The sequence below is a fragment of the Centropristis striata genome, chromosome 2, assembly GCF_030273125.1.
Source record: "Centropristis striata isolate RG_2023a ecotype Rhode Island chromosome 2, C.striata_1.0, whole genome shotgun sequence".
Taxonomy (NCBI): Eukaryota; Metazoa; Chordata; class Actinopteri; order Perciformes; family Serranidae; genus Centropristis; species Centropristis striata.
Window position 1 is genome coordinate 12,562,739 of NC_081518.1, and position 18,271 is coordinate 12,581,009.

General features: G+C 40.3%; 1 protein-coding gene across 1 annotated transcript in view; it reads right to left on the reverse strand.

The window, feature by feature from the left end:
• The window catches only part of LOC131984302 (A disintegrin and metalloproteinase with thrombospondin motifs 7), a 93,556-nt gene that overhangs the window by 13,014 nt on the left and 62,271 nt on the right, over positions 1-18,271 (reverse strand). Inside the window, exons 17-23 of the mRNA XM_059349165.1 lie at positions 15,740-15,866; positions 9,666-9,879; positions 6,200-7,891; positions 5,628-5,780; positions 3,889-4,062; positions 3,404-3,550; positions 875-1,037 (exon numbers count right to left, since the gene is read on the reverse strand). Coding sequence (XP_059205148.1) covers positions 875-1,037; positions 3,404-3,550; positions 3,889-4,062; positions 5,628-5,780; positions 6,200-7,891; positions 9,666-9,879; positions 15,740-15,866 — 2,670 coding nt within the window. The remainder of the gene's footprint in view (positions 1-874; positions 1,038-3,403; positions 3,551-3,888; positions 4,063-5,627; positions 5,781-6,199; positions 7,892-9,665; positions 9,880-15,739; positions 15,867-18,271) is intronic.

Consider the following 18,271-nt stretch of genomic DNA (forward strand, 5'->3'; position numbering starts at 1 on the left):
ACACTACAAGGTGCAACATAGAATAAAGTATATTCAATTCAAAGCACACGCATATTGAATCTCTTTACAGCATGTAAAAACAAACTATAAATGAACCACTCCTTTAAAGTACATCTACATGCAGCACATGCGTCATCTTCCACTTTTTGATGACACAACTGGGCCAGTAAATGACGGCTGCCTGCAGGCGGAGTCGATACAGCTCCCACAGCAATCCAGCTGAGAGACTGCAGCCATGCTAGCAGCTCTATCAGGCTGATCATAGGCACAGCATTGCTTCAGCTTCATATTTACTGTGCTAACAAGCTCACAGTGACAATGCTAGCATGCTAATATTAGGCGGATATAATGTTGACTAAGCAGCTCACAATTTGTTTACGATTTACCCCTCCTTAGAACCGCCTTTGCAGGTTAGGCTTAGCGCTTAGTGTAAAATACACAAATGAAGGCTCTCTGTAGTGGGGCTTAAGCATTATGACCATCTGCTTTAATTTAGTTTTCTCTTCAACTGCAGTGAAAATAAGTGCAGTGGCACGTACAAAGTAATTAACACTTCAAATCATATCATTTTTGCACTGAATGTCTGAATCTGCAGAGGGAGGTTGCCTGGACACTATGAGGAGAAGAACTCGCCTTTAAGTCTGTTTGGCAGTGTTCGTATATATGGTGGTATTTATTAATGCTGACCTTGTGATTTTTCAATACCATCAAAATAAAGAATCTGCTCTGTTGGGGGTGGGGTGTCACATACGAATACCATCATATAAACAATTTTTTTACCATTCATTGACTTTTCTGCATCGATTCATAATCTTTCAAGAGAGAATCGCAATACATCTAATGTTTACTGTGTTCACCATGTTTGTTTACTCACCAGATGGAGAGCCTTTGCACTCCTGTAAGTTACACTTCTTGATGCTTTCAGGGCGCAGCTCCTGGCCACATTGAGCTTGATCCACTTCTTCTTCTGTCTCAGCCTTCGTGTTCACACATTTGATGAGTCGACGCTGCACTCCGCCACCACAGGAAGCCGAACACTGCAGAGAAAGTTTAGGAAAATGTAGATGACAAATTTAATGGTTTTGTTTGGCGTTATGTATTTTATGACATGATTTCCTAACAATGATCTTGTTTTAGGTCATCAAAACATATTTGGTTGACCAAACTTGCACCGAACATAACAGAGAGGATCTGAGGAACCACAAAAACAGTTCAAACTCTTTTCACGTGTGGCCGGTTTACAGACTGATTGGTCCACTTGGTGTCAGTCAAATCCAGGGACACTGGATCATTCTCAATATTTGGACATATTTACACGTATTACAAGCAGTAAGAAGACATTTTTATTGCAACTGCTTTTGGAAGCATCATACTGTGCTTGCTTTTACATGTGTTCAATGGCAATCCCATTATACATGATGCTTTTTTGATTGATTGTATGCACAGTAAAGACTTTCAAACTCTACTGCCAATATGGAACAGTGATTGAAAAGACCTGTCTTTGTGGTTGGTTTCTCCTTTCTTCCCCACCAACAGTCCAGTCCAGTCCAGGACCTCAGAGGGCCTCTCTTCAGGTTCATTGTGACACATCCATCCATAACAGATAGACAAGTCAAAAGAGCTGACTCTGTGATTGGAGCCAGGTTGGACATTACATTACATTACATTACATGTCATTTAGCAGACGCTTTTGTCCAAAGCGACTTACAATAAGTGCATTCAACCTGATGGTACTAGACATAGACCATAGGAATCGAGTAAGTACATAACTTTAAGAGCTAACTGTCATTGCTAAGGAGTGCTATATGTTAAAGAAGAAAAGAAGAGAAAAGAAGAAGAAATTTTTTTTTTTTTTTTTTTTTTTTTTTTAATATATATATATATCTGTTAGGTGACCATGACTTAACCGAGGTATTGTTGGAAGAGATAGGTCTTCAGCCTGCGGCGGAAGATGTACAGGCTGTCTGAGGTCCTGATGTCGGTGGGGAGCTCGTTCCACCATTTGGGAGCCAAGACAGAGAAAAGTCTGGAAGAGGTTTTGAGGCGAGTTGACCCACGCAAGGTGGGAGTCGCTAGCTGTTTGGCTGATGCAGAGCGGAGAGGACGGGCAGGGGTGTAGAGTTTGACAAGGTCCTGGATGTAAGTAGGACCTGAACCGTTAGCAGCAGAGTACGCCAGAGCTAGAGTCTTGAAGCGTATCCGCGCAGCCACTGGTAGCCAGTGGAGGGAGCGGAGGAGAGGTGTTGTGTGTGAAAATTTGGGAAGATTGAAGACCAATCGAGCAGCTGCATTCTGGATGACACACTGGAGGAGGTGGTGGAGAGATGCAATCAAGATGTTCAAGGCCATCTTACAACACCTGGATCATCCACTACACAAAACCTTTGTGGAGAAAAAAACCCGCAGTGGACGGCCTCTCTCTCTGTTGCAGGACGGAGAGATACAAAAGATCCTTCGCTCCTACAGCCATCAGGCTGTCTCTTTCTTCCAGAGCTAACAGACTGAACTGAATTTCCCTTCGGGATAAATATAGTTATTTGATTTTGATTTCATTTCATTTTGAACAACACATACTCTTTCACTGAGTCATAGTTAAAGAGTAGGTGCAATAGAAAAACATACATTTTTATGTAATCTTCTGTATTATCCTGCAACCATGAACAGGTCGAGATGTTTTGAATCAAAGATTGTGGGATGAACATTATGAATCAATTATAAATTTGTATGCAACTTATTTAAAATGTAATTTTCATCCTTTGTCCCTTTAGTAAAAATATCAAGTTTCAATCAATGGCATGAAATTGCATCCATGATTAAATTGGTCTATGAATGAAACATTATGCTGGGCTATTATCTCGCTTCGAGCCATTGAGTGTTTGTGTATGTGTGGCCATGTATTACTAAAGTTGTGGGGACATAAATCTGTCTACACAGACACTTTGCAGGGACTTGCCTTCCTCAAGGAAATTTTAAGACAAAGACTGGGCTTAACATTAGGTTAGGTTAAGGTTAGGGGATGGATTTAGAATTGTAATATAATGATATAACTAATAATAATAAAAAATAATATGATTCCATCAGACCTTATATCTACACTGTTTAACCCAATTCGGCACCTATGCACAGTCCCATTATGTTTTACAGACATTTGTAGTTAACTAATAAGGTAAAACATTTTGTATATGCTGCATTTTTCTGACTTTTACTTCCCTTTGTATCATGCAGCAGGCACTTCCCTCAAAACAGCCTAATTCAGCCTCAGGTTTTGGCCGGAAAAACGAGTCTCTCTCTCTCTCTCTTTCTCTGATTGATGAAATGTCCTCACACAAGACTTGGTTTTAAGGTTATAATTAGGTTTAGTGTAGAGTTGGGATTAGACATAGGGTAAGAGATGAGTGAGTACCTCTCCCCATGATCCAGTAAGCCACTGAATGCAGGACTGATTATTACACGGTTGTATGTTGCTGGGCTGAAGGTCCTCGTCACATCGATCTTCCTCTGGACATGTGACCATACGCTGCTGGTCCCCTCCCCCACACACCTCAGAGCACTGAACAACACACACACAAAAATTAATAAAATATAAATAAAAACACAATAACTGTATATTCAGTAAATTGCTGACCATTTAAAATAAAATAAAAGTAAATTTTCTGAATTATATGTCCTGCACATTTAATTTAAATATACACACAAAATACAAATATAGTTTTCCATCAAACACTTTAACACCACACTGACTTATAAAGGATCACAGGTTTATTGCAATCACTGAGAGGGTTTTTAACAGCCAGATACACATGCAAATGCTACATTGTCAATTCTATCCTGTTTAGAAAGCTGCATTTTCCCCCACTTTCCCTCATTATTTTGCTTTACATGTCTCACCTGACCCCAGGAGGACGTGTACCAGTCGAGACATGGCTGAAGGTTACAGGTCATTTGGGTGTGCGGCCTGGAGGACATGGCCCTGCAGTGGAAAGGTCGTAGGGGTCGTTGATCCCGCAGGTCAAAACACTGAACCTCTCGTAATTTAATGCCGATGTCACAATTCTTGGAGCACTGGGAGAGAAAATACGGCATGGCTGTCATTCAACAGGCTTCTGCTTTTAATGGGTTTCATCATTCATCGAAAAGGCTTACTGCACAAGATAAGCTCTGACCTGAATGAGTAATAACTGTAAACATTTATAACTAGAAAATCACTTAAGGACAAATTTTGTGCTAAAAACATGTCTTTCTGTCCGACTACCTCATTTGTCATTTCCAGCGTGATACAAAGAATCTCATCCATTTATTTTTAATATTCACTAAGAGTCTGCAGCCATGCTGAACAGTAGCACAGTGGCACTTTGAGCTGAATTAACATCAAATGATCATTTTAGTGTACTTAGTGTAGCCTGCTATAATGCTAAAATTGTTTATTAGCATTAAACACAAAACACAAAGTACAGCTGATGGGAAAGCTGAGGCTGATGGGAATGCCATTTTTTGCAGGTATATAGTGAAAAGATAAAGTATTGGACAAAGTGAAATGTTGACCTGATGGTGATAGAGGAAAAGCTAAAGGATAATCAAAGTTATTATAATATATCCTCACTCAAAACCACAAATTTAGATCTCACCAAACTCAATAGGATTTAAAAAAAAAGAAAGGAAATACAAATCTGGATAAAACTATGTAAAAATCTGCATTAAAACAATGAGCTTCAGTTGCCAAGCACACTTGGGAAGAAATGTCTTGATAAAACCCATTCACACAGTGCGGCAGCTACCATCTGACAGCCTTTCTTTTTTTTTTTTTTTGGCCATTTTTGGGCTTTATTGATAGGACAGTGTGAAGGGGGAGATAGAGGGGAAGACATGCGGGAAAGGGCTCCAAGTCGGATTCGAACCCGGGCCGCCCGCTTACGAGGACAATGCCTCTGTGGTACGCGCTCTACCAGGTGTGCCACCGGGAACAGCCTTTTTTTTGGGGTGTTATTTTATATCAACTACAAATGGCAATAACTATGACAGCTTATTTGGGGTTCACTTCTGCAGAAGTACTTTAACTTCAAAGCTATTGGGTTTTTTTTAAGTTTGGACTCCAGCCAGTGGTGAGCCTTGACTATCAGAGCTGGGCCTTCAGCACAGCCAAAACATTGCCAAAAGCACCTGAGGCATGGCCTTCTGTCCAGGTTAGGAAGTCCTAACCAATGAGTAAGCCAGCTAACCTTTTCTCTGTCTATGAAAATCAGAATTAGAAGAGAATAATTATTAAAGTGTTTGAAGGCCCTGAGGCTTCCCTTCAGCTCTTTAGACTTTTGACAGAATTAAGTCAAGTATGTCCAAACAACTTTTTTTTCAATTTCTGGGTGTGACTGTACACACGGCCCTGTGGTGGCATACTCTTTTATGGGGATTGAATATATGTTTTCCTGTGATTGAGGCTGAACCGGCACGGCCCTTTCAACTCACGAGAACAACAGGAATCACAATTATAAGATCACAGGTTTAAGGAAACCTTTATGAATCCGATGTAGACTTTTCTTAGGACCGTTTTTAAAAACACATTTAAGGAAAAAATTAAAAGAATATTAGTGACTGAGGCAACATTCATTTTTGGTAATAAGATATAGTCTCACCTTGCTCCATTCCTCAACTTTCCATGTGGCGCAGGGGCGCAGGTAACATCGTTGGGCTGGTGCAGGCCTCTTGGCCGGATCACAGTCGGAGTCAGAGCCAGTACTGCAAGCCAAAGTCCTCCAGATGGCACCGAGACCACAGCTGGTGGAGCACTGCCCAAAAATGTAGTAACACATGACACCACATATGATTTCAGTAGGTGACGTTCCAGCAGGCAAGAAAAACTGATAACAATGCAAATGATGTGAAAATCTTGATTTTTGAGGGTCAGGCCTTAAGCATTTTCCTAATATGCAAAAAATGCAAATTCTTTTAATGTTATGTAGATACAGCTCAGCAGGGGTTTGAGAAATGAATGTCAAATGTGCTATAAAAATCTGTTACATAAATTGACATTAGCTGCATTAGCTTTGGGTCATATGGTGTCTCTAAAGAATTAAAATGCATGCAGGGACCAAAACTAGACGCTGCGTCTGCATGATAAAAGCAGACTAAAGTAATGAGACACAGCTGTGCTTCGTCCCACAGTGAAAGCATGATGCCAGAAATGTGTGGATTCACTCAGACTCACAGTGCTCCAGTTTCCGGTGACCCAGTAGGCAGCTGTAGTGACCTGTGTGGAGGCTGTAGTTGGGGTTGATGTTGGAAAGGGCCACAGAATCGGAGGATGTGTTGGCAAAGTGTGCATAGCAGGTGTTGGTGATTCCATGTGCTGCACATGTGTTGCATCTGGATCAGTGTTACTGCTGCTCCTCAACATCGGGGGAACGACTATTTCATTGTAGTCAAAATCAGCTGAATCGAACGACAGAGCTGGAGACGAGGAGTCTGTTCCAGTTCTTTCACTGTAGGTGGGTTTTGTCGGTGTCCGTTTCACTGTAGCTGGCAGGAAATGCGCTGGAGGAGTCCGGGTAGTTCCGTCCAGGTTTGTAGGAGGTATGATTTCAGTTCCAGTTAACGATGTGGAGTCCTCAGACGCCTCCTGGTTACCTGAGAGTAGCAGAAAGGGATCGGGGAGAGGAGTGGATGTCTCAGAGGCAGGAAGTGAGGTTGCACTGAGGTCTGAATCCCATGGATTACTCTCACTAGTGGCATATACTGTATCAAAATTAAAGTCCACAGGAAATAATGTTGATTGACTGGTTGTTTGAGGTATTTCTGAAGCACCTTCATCCAGTTCAGTCTTAACCTGGATTATAGTTTCTGGTGTGGGAGAGCTGACAGGTTCTGGACTCTCTTCATCTTCAGAACCTAATGTACTTTTTTCTTCGTAGCTGTACTCATAATCATCATGTTCGTCTGTTTCCTGAGCACTCACTGTTCTAGTAACAATATAATTGATAGTGGTTTGATGTCCGGGAGTTGGAGCAGCAGGTCTTGGAGTCAGAGTGACCTCCTCAGTGAAAATGTCCTCGTTTTTTTCAGCTCCTTCACCATATTCCTCGCATTCCACAACCTGTGGAGGCTCCTCTGAAGTGAAAACCAGACTGGGCATTGTGCTTATTATTTTTTCATTCCACCACACATAATCGTCATCATTCGTCACTTTAGGAGTTGTAGAAAAAAGCGGTGAGCGAGTTGTCGTCACAGGCAGGAGAAAATCCTCAGAAAGGAGATCATCCACATTTTCAGAATCCGTTTGTATTGACTCCCTTGTTGCTGCATTGTCGTCATCCTTCTTTGTGTTCTGCAGATCTTCTGTGTACAAAGTGTAGGCAGTGGCCTCTGAAATAGTAGAAATAGCTAAAGGAGCTCTTGTAGTTTCCATTAAAGCATTTTCTTTCATGCTGCCAGTTGGTTCGGCCTGTTGTGGAGCTTTGAATCCATCTTCTGAATCTTTTCCATCGCTCTCAAAGTCGTCTGACAAGTCCTCATGGAAGTTAATGAAATTATAGTCATAGTAAAAATCATCAACTTGAACACTCTTTTCTGGAGAGTGATTAATATTTTCGATGTTGTTGTGATAGTGAAAATCTCCCTCCACTATGTTATTATTATTACTTCTTGGCTGGGCTCTGGTGGTGCTGTGTTTGGGAGGAAGTTTCACTTCAGGAATGGAGTTTATTTCATTGAGCACTTCTTTGCTCGACCAGCCACTTCCAGACCAGTCGATACCACCAAAGTTATCCACCACTTGTGGACACTCCTGGATAAGGCAGGTGGCGACAGCGAGGGGCTTCTTCAGAGGGTCACAGTCAACACCCGTGTTTCTGGAGCAGGTTACATTACGGCGACGAACTCCGCTTCCACAAGTCAGTGAACACTGCACGGAAGAAAGGGCACATCAGATCACGGAGACACTTCTCTCTTCATCTTCAGAACCTAATGTACTTTTTTCTTCGTAGCTGTACTCATAATCATCATGTTCGTCTGTTTCCTGATCACTCACTGTTCTAGTAACAATATAATTGATAGTGGTTTGATGTCCGGGAGAAGGACAGTTCAGATCACGGAGACACTTCTATTCATGAAATGTTCTTCAACAAAATAAAATCTGATTTAACATAAAGTACATCAAGTAAGCCAGGCACGTTCGAACTTGAATATAAAGTGCTGTGTGGCTGTTGGCTTTCATTCCAACGCAGCAGGAGCTCATCAAGCTTGTCTCGTTTAATCAACTCAGCCTTCAAACCGTTAATTAGTCAAATCAGGTGTGCTCATAATTGATTTGGAACAAAAACCTGCAGCCACAAGGTCCTTTTTGAAATCGTTTGGACATGTCTGTAGTAAGCCAAATAATTAATTGAGATTATGGCATAACAGCTGAGTGTTACAGTAGTTACAGTACCGACTTATTGAGCTCAACAATAGTCACTGATGTCATGTCCATATATCGTACAATATTGACTGTTGTGTTTAGATGTTTGTTTACATAAGAAACTCAACAACATGATAGCTGTTATAATGAAAGAAAGAACAGCAGGGTTTTTCATGACCGCTTTAAAATTTGGTTGTTGAGCCTAAGCTGAATGAGCAGAAAATAACTATGATGAGACGTGTTATTATGCTATTAAATTGTCATTATAACAGTGGGAATTAAATGTCTTTAAATGACAATACTGCCATTTACAGCAATTATTTCTGGAACAATATCGTCCATCAAACTGTTTATAGTGACAAGCCTCCAGCTGAATGAAAAAAAAAAAAATCTTCATTTACCCTGCACAATGGGTCTCCTGGGGGCACAACCAGCAGCACTGAAACCAAGCTGTCCAGACAGTACGTGCCAAAATAAAAACAATACACTATTCTTCCTCTTAGCTGTAGTTCTACTTATCATGAAATGGCAGGTATCTTTATGTCCGATAGCTCCAACACATGAATAGCACTACAGGTAAGAGAAAAAGCTCTACTGTTGGTTTTTGGGTGTACTGTCCCTTTAAGACCCACACTAGCAGCTTTGAGGTTGAATCTCAAAGCTAAACACTAAACACGCTAAAATTTTCACAATGACAATATGTACAATGCTAGTGTTAAGCAGGTCCGGTATGATGCTGATCTTATCTTTCCATATTAGCATGTTCACATTTGCTGACTTGCACAAAACACAAAGTGTTTTGTGTGTAAATTCCTGTTTTTTTTTTTTTTTTTTTTTTGAGAAAACATCTTAAAATTAATTAATTTATTTCTGAAAAAAAGTTTGGTCATTGTGCGAAAAAAGAGAGGAATATAACCTAAAAACAGCAGCACGACCTCTTCGTAGTTATGTCTCTGGTCACGAACCTGAAGATCTAAAACAAATTGAATATGCTGCCTCTGAGCACTCAGTGATGTGGGTCTGTGTGCGTATGCAAGTCAAATCTTTTGTATTTTTGAAAAAGCTTGAGAAAATGTCACACACATCCTGAAAAATGAATAAATGCATGACACAAGAACTAGAAGATAAGAGCATGAATGACTGTCTCTGTGATTACAAACTAATCATCTTTCACAAGAAAATGTGAAACAAGCTGTATGAATTTCTGGCAATTGCGTTTTTTTCTTTCTTTTTTCTTATTTCTTTTCCAACATAATCTCATACTCAGACCCAAACTCACTTTTGACCAGCTGCTGGTGCTCCAGTCTGCTGGGCAGGGGATGTGTGTGTTGCAGGACGACAGTGACTCAGGTTTGGGTATATGTTCGCATTCGCTGGACTGCAGAGCTTTCTGCTCCTCCGCACTCACTGCCTGGATGCAGATCACTGTCCTTTTGGTCTGGCCCGAGCTCCCACAGCTCGCTGAGCATTTCTGCCACTCTCCGACCCACCATCTGCACACACAGATACACAAACAGACACACAGATGCAAAAGCTTACAAAGTAATAGTACACTTATAAAGCAAAAATGCAAATTGCTCTACTTTCAGACTTTCAGTCCTTGACTCACATTTTGAGCTACTTCAACTACATTGTAACAAGCAAAAAGCCAAAAAAGTATCACTTTTAAAGGCTGATAAAGACACGTGGAAAAGTCCTTTTGCTTAAAGTTTGTTCATCCATCCAGGTCGTGTATGTTGATGTCATAGTATTCCTCAAAGTTTTTAATGTCAATTTCAATCAGCAACCTCTGAAAAGTGAAGTCAATGCAGAATTGCAGGGGGGCGACTGTACTGGCTCAAATTGCATATAAGTCAATGAGAAAATGATCTCATATCTTGCTTGATTTATTAACCATAGGAAACATTCTCATAATGAGTTTATGGTCTCATGCACTCGCTTCAAGTCTTCATCAATGCAGCATGACATTCACTTAGTAACTCATGGCTCCACAATGCTAACTAGGCGTATAGTTGTTGGTTTATTACAAAATAAACTGCGACTGTTTATCAAGCACTACTTATAAAAGAATATAGTCATAAAACAAAAAATAGTTAACCATGAAATGATTTCTAACAGTAGGAATATATCAAAACACAGTATTACTGCTGCTGTTCTCCTGCAACTTGCATGTGTGCATGTTTTGTTTCCTGTAGGTGTACTTGAGTGAGAGCTGCAAAGATCGATCTTTTAGTTAACTACTTAACTATTAAATTGATCGCCAAATGTATGGATAATCGATTAAACAGTAAATTTAAAAAAAAAGTAAAAATTATTCGATGCCAGCTTCTCAAATGTTTCTTAAATTTGTTTCACCATATTTAGTTGCTTTGAGCATGCCCTACAATTTGTTAAAAAAAGTTTTGACATTACAAATATTGTCATTTCACCATTAATTTTAACACGCACCGAAAGCATGGAGGCCCAAGCTTGGTGCTAAATAACTGGGGGTTGATACATTTGAATGAAAGTCCCAAAAGTCACTTCTGCTACTACCTCCTAGTAATACTACCCATGACAAGCTGCGGTGTGGTGCGATAAAACAGGTGGGAGGAAAACTGTCTGCAGAGTGGTGATTCCTAGTGAAGCAAACTACCAGCTGTGTGCAGCCTGTTGTTTCACCTCTCCTGTCTTCAATAGCTAAACTGATTTAATGCAAAGAGGTTATGCTTTTAAAACAACCATGATTTGTCTTCAATTTTGGGAGCAGAAAAACAATCAAAGAGTGGTGGTGAAAATATGACGATTCTTAGAGGGAAAAAATTGTTTTAGTTTCCATAGAGTCCAGCTTGTCCTCAAGAGCTTTGCCTTGAAGTTGCTTACAAAACATGTGTACAATGCAACAATCGATAGCCGATAAAAAGAACACTTGAAAACACCAGGGGCCTCATGTATCAACGCTGCGTACGCACAAAAACATTGCGTACGCTGTTTTTTCTGCACACGCTACATGTATGAAAAGTGAACTTGCCATGAGAATGTGCGGACCGCTCAGCAACCTTTCGAGGTGCCGTGAGAATGTGCGGTGGGCTAACTTTTGTTTGCCAGAAACTACTGTCTTTTATGCTCTATTTAAAATGTGTTTCATGTCTAAACTCATACTACACACAACTGACATTATTTTTATAGTTCATAGCTCTTGGAAAATGGAGGGAAAATGCCGTTTTCCACCATCGATAACCCATTCTAAATATGAGGGGATAGATGATTTTTTTTCATCTATTATCATATTTTAGACTTCACCTGCGTACTGCTGCTTACTTGTGCAATGATAGTATGTTGAAGTCTATATGTTTTGATGTTAAGATTGTATATTTTCTTAAGTCTATATATTCTGCTATATACCGAATTTCCCTCCGGAGATCAATAAAGGTCTTGTGATTCTGATTATGGAGTGCACCAATTTTTCAAAGATAACCTGCCTTAATTACTGTGTCAAAGCGCCGATCGCTGACTGTTTCCCCTTTGGTTGAACATGGAGATGTTAACGCTGCAGGTGCACAGCGATCCATGATGCACAGATCCCTCTCCCTGGAGAAAAAACGTGTGTGGGAAAACCTTTCAGAATAAGTCAGGTGTGGTACATATTTGATCCCGTATGTGATGTTTAATTGGGACAACAAGTTAAGTGTGGCTTATAAATTGATGCGTAAAAAGTATTTTGGCACGCATTATGCACTGGCAGCTCTAACGGTTCAGACTAAATTCAATAACGGTGGCGTTTAGAAGGAGCGTGTGTTGAGGGACCCTTCTGCCATGGTGCAGGTCTCTGATCTGGCTGCGTTAACAACCTTGTTGCTGATCCCAGAGCTGAGGCACCAAAAAGCTAATTTTCCTGCCTCCACCCTGGAGATCACCACATCCACCATGCGCGCAGTGGCAGTAAGTTGATCTGCCATTGTTTTGTCGATAATCAGCGGGCATGCTGGCCATTTATAGTCATTTGCATGTCATCTGCGTATTCATTTTCGGGAGGAGCCGGGGCGTGGTTGATGGCTCGTGCATGTGCCCTCAGTTCCAAGCTGGTTGGGATGTATCAAGGAAAGGTGCACTGAACCTGGCGTAAGCACAGTTTGATACATGTGGAGGTGAGTTTGCGTACATACTTTTCTAGTTTTGGGAGTACGCCATCTTTCAGTATGAAAGCTACGCTTTCTTTGATACATGAGGCATGACTCAAGGACGCAAACAATTTTGATGAACTGCAAGCACAACAACTATTTCATGTTCTTTTGAAAACTCAACTTCCCACTGTATATATTCTCTGAGCGATGTGCAAGTCAAGGGGCTACAACAATGTACTACAATTAAACCTATTATTATAGTTATTTGCATGTTTCTGGCAGATATCTGCACATATTTACATTTTACTCACCATGAAAGTCTCACTGCAGTTTATTTTTCACATGTACATTGTTGTATGTTAATATTGTTGATATTTAATAATTTGATCTTTGAATCTTTGTATCACTTTTCTTCATTATATATTTAAAAAATCATATTGGCACATATCTGACAACATTATGCTGTAACCAATATGCTTTTAACAGGCCGATATTATCAGGCAAGTGGGTTCTAGTTGTGTCCATATTAGGGGTGTGACGAGATCTCGTGCCACGAGATCTCGTGCCACGAGATCTCGCAAGATTTCTGAGATATCCAAACTTCTATTTGTGACCTGTGGGGCAGTAAAAGGAAAAGAAGAGGAGGAGTAGGAGGGGAAGCAGACGTCGCAGGGGCCGGCGGCTCGTTAAGAAGAGTAAGAAGGAATCGAAGCGGCATGGTCCTGCTAATAGGCTAACAGTTAGCTCCGTAGCAGTACAGTGTGTATGTGCTGCTGCTGCAGGAGGTGTTTACTTGGGGATCTTTGTTTGTTTACAACAAGCACCGGGCAGACACAGTTAGTGATGCCAGTTAATTAGGGCCTCGGGGCAATCACACCGAGCACTGGTCCCAAACAGCAATAGCTGTTATATTGTGGATTTCTTCTTATTCCTCTTCCGGACGCTTTTCGTCCTGCTACTAGTCCTACAACTTAAAGAGTTGCAGGACAAATTATATATCAAAACGTGCGGTTTGATCGGGATCGGTGTGCTATTACTTTTCTCTACAGAATACAAATTTTTCGCGCCGTAAGTCGCGATAAACTGCTCAAAATTTTGCATTGAAATGAATGGGACGGCCGACAAAAAATGACCGAAAAAGAACAATCATTGGAGATTTTTAAACGTCTACTTCTCCGGCATAATTTCACCTAGAGACTCCATTTAAACTTTAAACAGTAGACACAAGTCTTGTGTATCGGTGTATTAATCCACGTTTCGATAGGTCATATAGTTTTTTATCAATCCCTGTTCAATGACCATGATCATTTTGGGAGAAATTCTGAGATTATAATGGGTGTGTATTGCACGGAATGTTCGTGTCAGAGTGTGTGATGTCATCGCTCAGAGTGTAGAGGGAGAGGTAAATCTGTCAAAAAATAAATTTGAAAACTGCGCTCCAGGCCGCAAATTCCACTCTACAGAAATAATTTATACATAGAAAGGTAGGAAAATTTGTCTTCTCACTCACAATCCTCTGGTAAAGCTGTCAGAGTTATAGTTTGGGCGTACGACGCAAAGATGGGCCACCAAAACCACCAACAGCCTCATTGGCTCCCAAAAACGCAGGAAGATTTCGAAAAAAAGGAAGATGGAACAGGTTTTTTAGATCGCTCTAACAAAGCTATTTTTTTATTTTTCTTAAAAAAAATCATATGTAGACGTTCAGGAAGAACTCGGGACGCTCAAAGTGAAGTCAGATCAATGATAGGTATTATGGTTTTGCCAAAAATGCTTTCTGTTCGAGGCCAGAAATTCGAGTCTGTCCACCTCTGCTGTCACTCTTTCGGAACATTAACAGCTGCAGTTAATTCTGTTGATTGCTTTGATCTGATTGCCTTTGATCTTTGATGTGATTACAGTTACAGATACACACACACACACGCACTAAAGTGCGCACACTCCTCACACATGCATATACATGCTTCATACACGCACACACAGGTAACTTTATGTGATTTTAATTACAAACACGCACACACACACACACACACACACACACACATACACACACACACACACACACACACACACACACACACACACGCACACACACACACACGCACACACACACACACACACACACACACACACACATATTTTGAGGTTAAAGGGCATAGTTTGAAATCTCTGAAGAATCTCATCATAGTGTACACACACCGGCAGTAGCCCACGTGGCCCTTTCAGAATTTCCCCAGAGGAAATTTTCTAGTTCAAGATTGCTATCTTTATGATCAGCGGAGATGCTGTGCATAATTAGCCATGCTGCTTTATTGTGCACAGTTTAGGAGTCTCATAAGTCCCTCTGGGGGCCTTTTTGTAATGGAGACACGCAGAGTAAGCGGACATTTGAGAGGGCGTAGCCTGAGACTTTCCCGGTGGCCACTCTTCCCCCTAAAGGAAACACGGCTTATATTGTTTGCACTTGAAAAAACGAAGAAATATTTTATTTTATATATTTTATTTGAGCTTTTATAAATTTTAGTTTAGTTTCAATTTGTGAAAGAAGAAGTATTAAAATGTATTAAAAGCTCATGCTTACATCATGCATGTAAAGAGTTATAATAAAACATTTCAAAATGCATGTGCAACTTGGTTAAATAAAAGTCTGTTGGTCCAGTCATATATTGTGTCATTGTAGTTTCTTAAAAAAATCGTCTTGTCTCGTTCTCGTAAACCCATCGTGTCTCGTCTCGTCTCGGGAGCTGAGTGTATCGTCACACTCCTAGTCCATATTATAACTTAAAGCTGAGCTTCATGAACAGCAAGTGAATTGACCAGTGGCCTTGGCAGAAGTCTGTGCTCTCCATGTGGCATGTAGCTTATTTGTGATTTCTGTGGCATTTGTTTTATTGTACACATGTTGAGTAAAACCTAAATAAAAATAAAATGCATCAAATTCAGAGTGTATATTTACAAAATAACAAAAGTGTATCTAGTTTATACTATCTCTGTTTTCCATTTAATATATGTCAAATAGGATCCTCAGGATTATCACACTCGGTTTCATTTGCATTTTAGACAATATCTCAACTTTTGGGGAATAGGGGTTGCAGTACTTAACCTATGACTAAAGCAGTAACTTTGTGTTTTAAGACTTGGATTATGTGCTTTCATGTGCTCTTAAAAGCTGACAAGCGTCATTATCTCGGAGGGTGATTCCTGCTGGTGTCATTTTGTAAATGATGTCTGGACTGGAGGGTAAACTCACATGGCTGGACATGGATCCTTGTTACAGCTGGTTCTGTTATCGTCAGGTCGGGTTAAAGGGTCACAGAACTGCTCCTCCACTATCCCAGTAGTCTTTTCCACACAGTGAACCATCTGCCTCTGAACACCTGGTGAGAGAAGAGAGAAGCTTTTGTAACTAAGCACACACACAAACACATACAAGTATTGTACCCAGAGGGCACCTGGTAAGCCAACAGTATGTGACTAAGATGCTAAGAACCAACCAGAAGTAACGAAATACAGAACAATGCATTTTCTATGTTGCCAAAGCAGGACCCATACTACACATAAATATGAAATCAGCACTTAAACAGCACTGCCAGTGGTAATATAAAGTTCCTTTAAAGTAAATTTAGACACAACATCACAAACCAATTCCTTTTATATAGAGATTGAACAGAAATCTACCACATTGAAAAGTGTCTCATCCAGGTTTTCAGACATAACTAGACATAACAGTGCATGAAAGGACTTGTCTCATAGTTGATGGATTCATCTCCTGCTGTGATTCCCCTCTTCTTCACTATTTCCACCACGTCAGAGTAGCGGACACCTCTCACCTCTAAATGACCTCTACTCCCACCTCATTTACACCTTCAAATGCACTTCATGACAGACAAGACAGCCAGATGTAGACAGAAAGAAAAAAAAAAGCAATAAGGCAGGAAAAAAATGCAAGAAAACACATGTTGGTGACATGCCTTTTTGTCTATATTCAGCAGCTACATCTTCTGTGATCTCACAATGTGGAAGATATTTTGGTCACATGTGTTTTGGATGTCGGTAAAACTGTGTTGCTGCAACCCAGTCTCCTAAAATGACCATGAAATGTGTTTTGTTTGTGAAACAGTCGCAGTTTGGTTAGTTTCAGGGAACAAAACTACATGGTTAGGTTTATTAAAAGGTCTTGGTTTTGGGTTAAATAAATATGTTTGATAAATCAACTTTGTTAGATTTAGGCAACAAAACGACATGGTTAGGTTAAGTTTTAAAGAACCTGGTTTGGGTTCAAATTAGTAATTAGTAATGTTGACTTTTGATTTCACATCCTGAGTTCAATCGATCAATCCACCCCTCTACGTACGGACAACCATGGACTTTAATTACAAATGTTTTTGTCAACAAAAACATCCAAGGACGGGTCATAGAGAGGTATTCCAGATATCCCTCTCCCCAGTAATTTTTTCTAGCTTATCCTGGGGTACCCTCAAGATTTAAGATTTAGATACATAATCTCTTCTGGGTCTTATCATATGGACATACCTGGAAAAACTCAAATGGGAGGTGCCCAAGAGACATCCTGATCAGATGCCCAAACAATCTCAGCTGGCCCCTTCTGATGCAACTTACAGGAACACTGGGAATCATGTTTGTAAGGAAGCTTGCAGCGCCCCAAAACTGAGAAATAAGAAAATCTCCTCACATAAGGAAAAAAGGGTCCCCACTACATCCTCAGCAGTATGTAAAGATGAAAGTGAAAGCTGGTGTTGAAACAGATGCTCACGGCTATTCTAGCAGGTTGTACTTCTCAAACTGCCAATGCTGCTGCCACACTGCTCCCTCATTATAAAAAACAAACCTGCAATCAACTCAAAAGCTCTGAACAGACATAAAGACATTTTTAATCTTACAAAGACTAAACAGCCCACACACATAAAAACCATTTCCACCAACAATTAGTGTGTTTAGCCTTGACAATCACAAAGAAGCACAAATGGAAAAACTAAGTGAGCAGAGAACGAAACATCAAAGCCTTGCCAATTTATGCTGTATTAACCACTGAAAGGCAAGGAAATAGAAGAAAAACACATAAGTTAAAGATGCAAGGAGCTGGTGGTATCTGGAATCGCTTCATTGCACACACATACTTTGTATGCACAGACACACACAAGGATCTGATAAAGGAACTCACAGTGCATCAGTGCATACAGGCACAGGACGCATCATTACTGTGGCAGCCTACTATGGGGAAGCCGATCAACACAATCAATCAAAGATCCCAAATAAGAGTAAAATCTCTCAGAGGAACCTCTCAGGGTCAATGCAATTTTCTCAAGTTTGAGGAGAGAACACATTATTGACTGGCCATGTATTAACCCTTTCATGCCTGTCCACTCCAGTGGATGTTACGTGTCAAAGTAGAGCTGGGATTTAGGGGATAAGGATGGAGTGGGTCCTTGCAAATCCCTGTAGTTGTATAAATATAGTATAAAAATAAACATTACTCTCACACAACAGCTCACACTATTTTTTCACCTGTTTTTTTTTTTTTTTTCATCTTTAGAAAAAAAACTCTGTACACCGGAATGAGTGACAGGAGCGTCAGGGGAAGCTGAAATATTGTAAATAATGAGAAAAACTTGATTCCTGAAATATTTATTGACACAGGTACCAAAACATTGTATCAATAAATATTTCAGCAGTATGTAAACTTGCACATGCAATATCAGCTGTCGCGATTATAGAAATTAAACATGTTAATAATAATCCTGCTGAGAATCACACGCAGCAA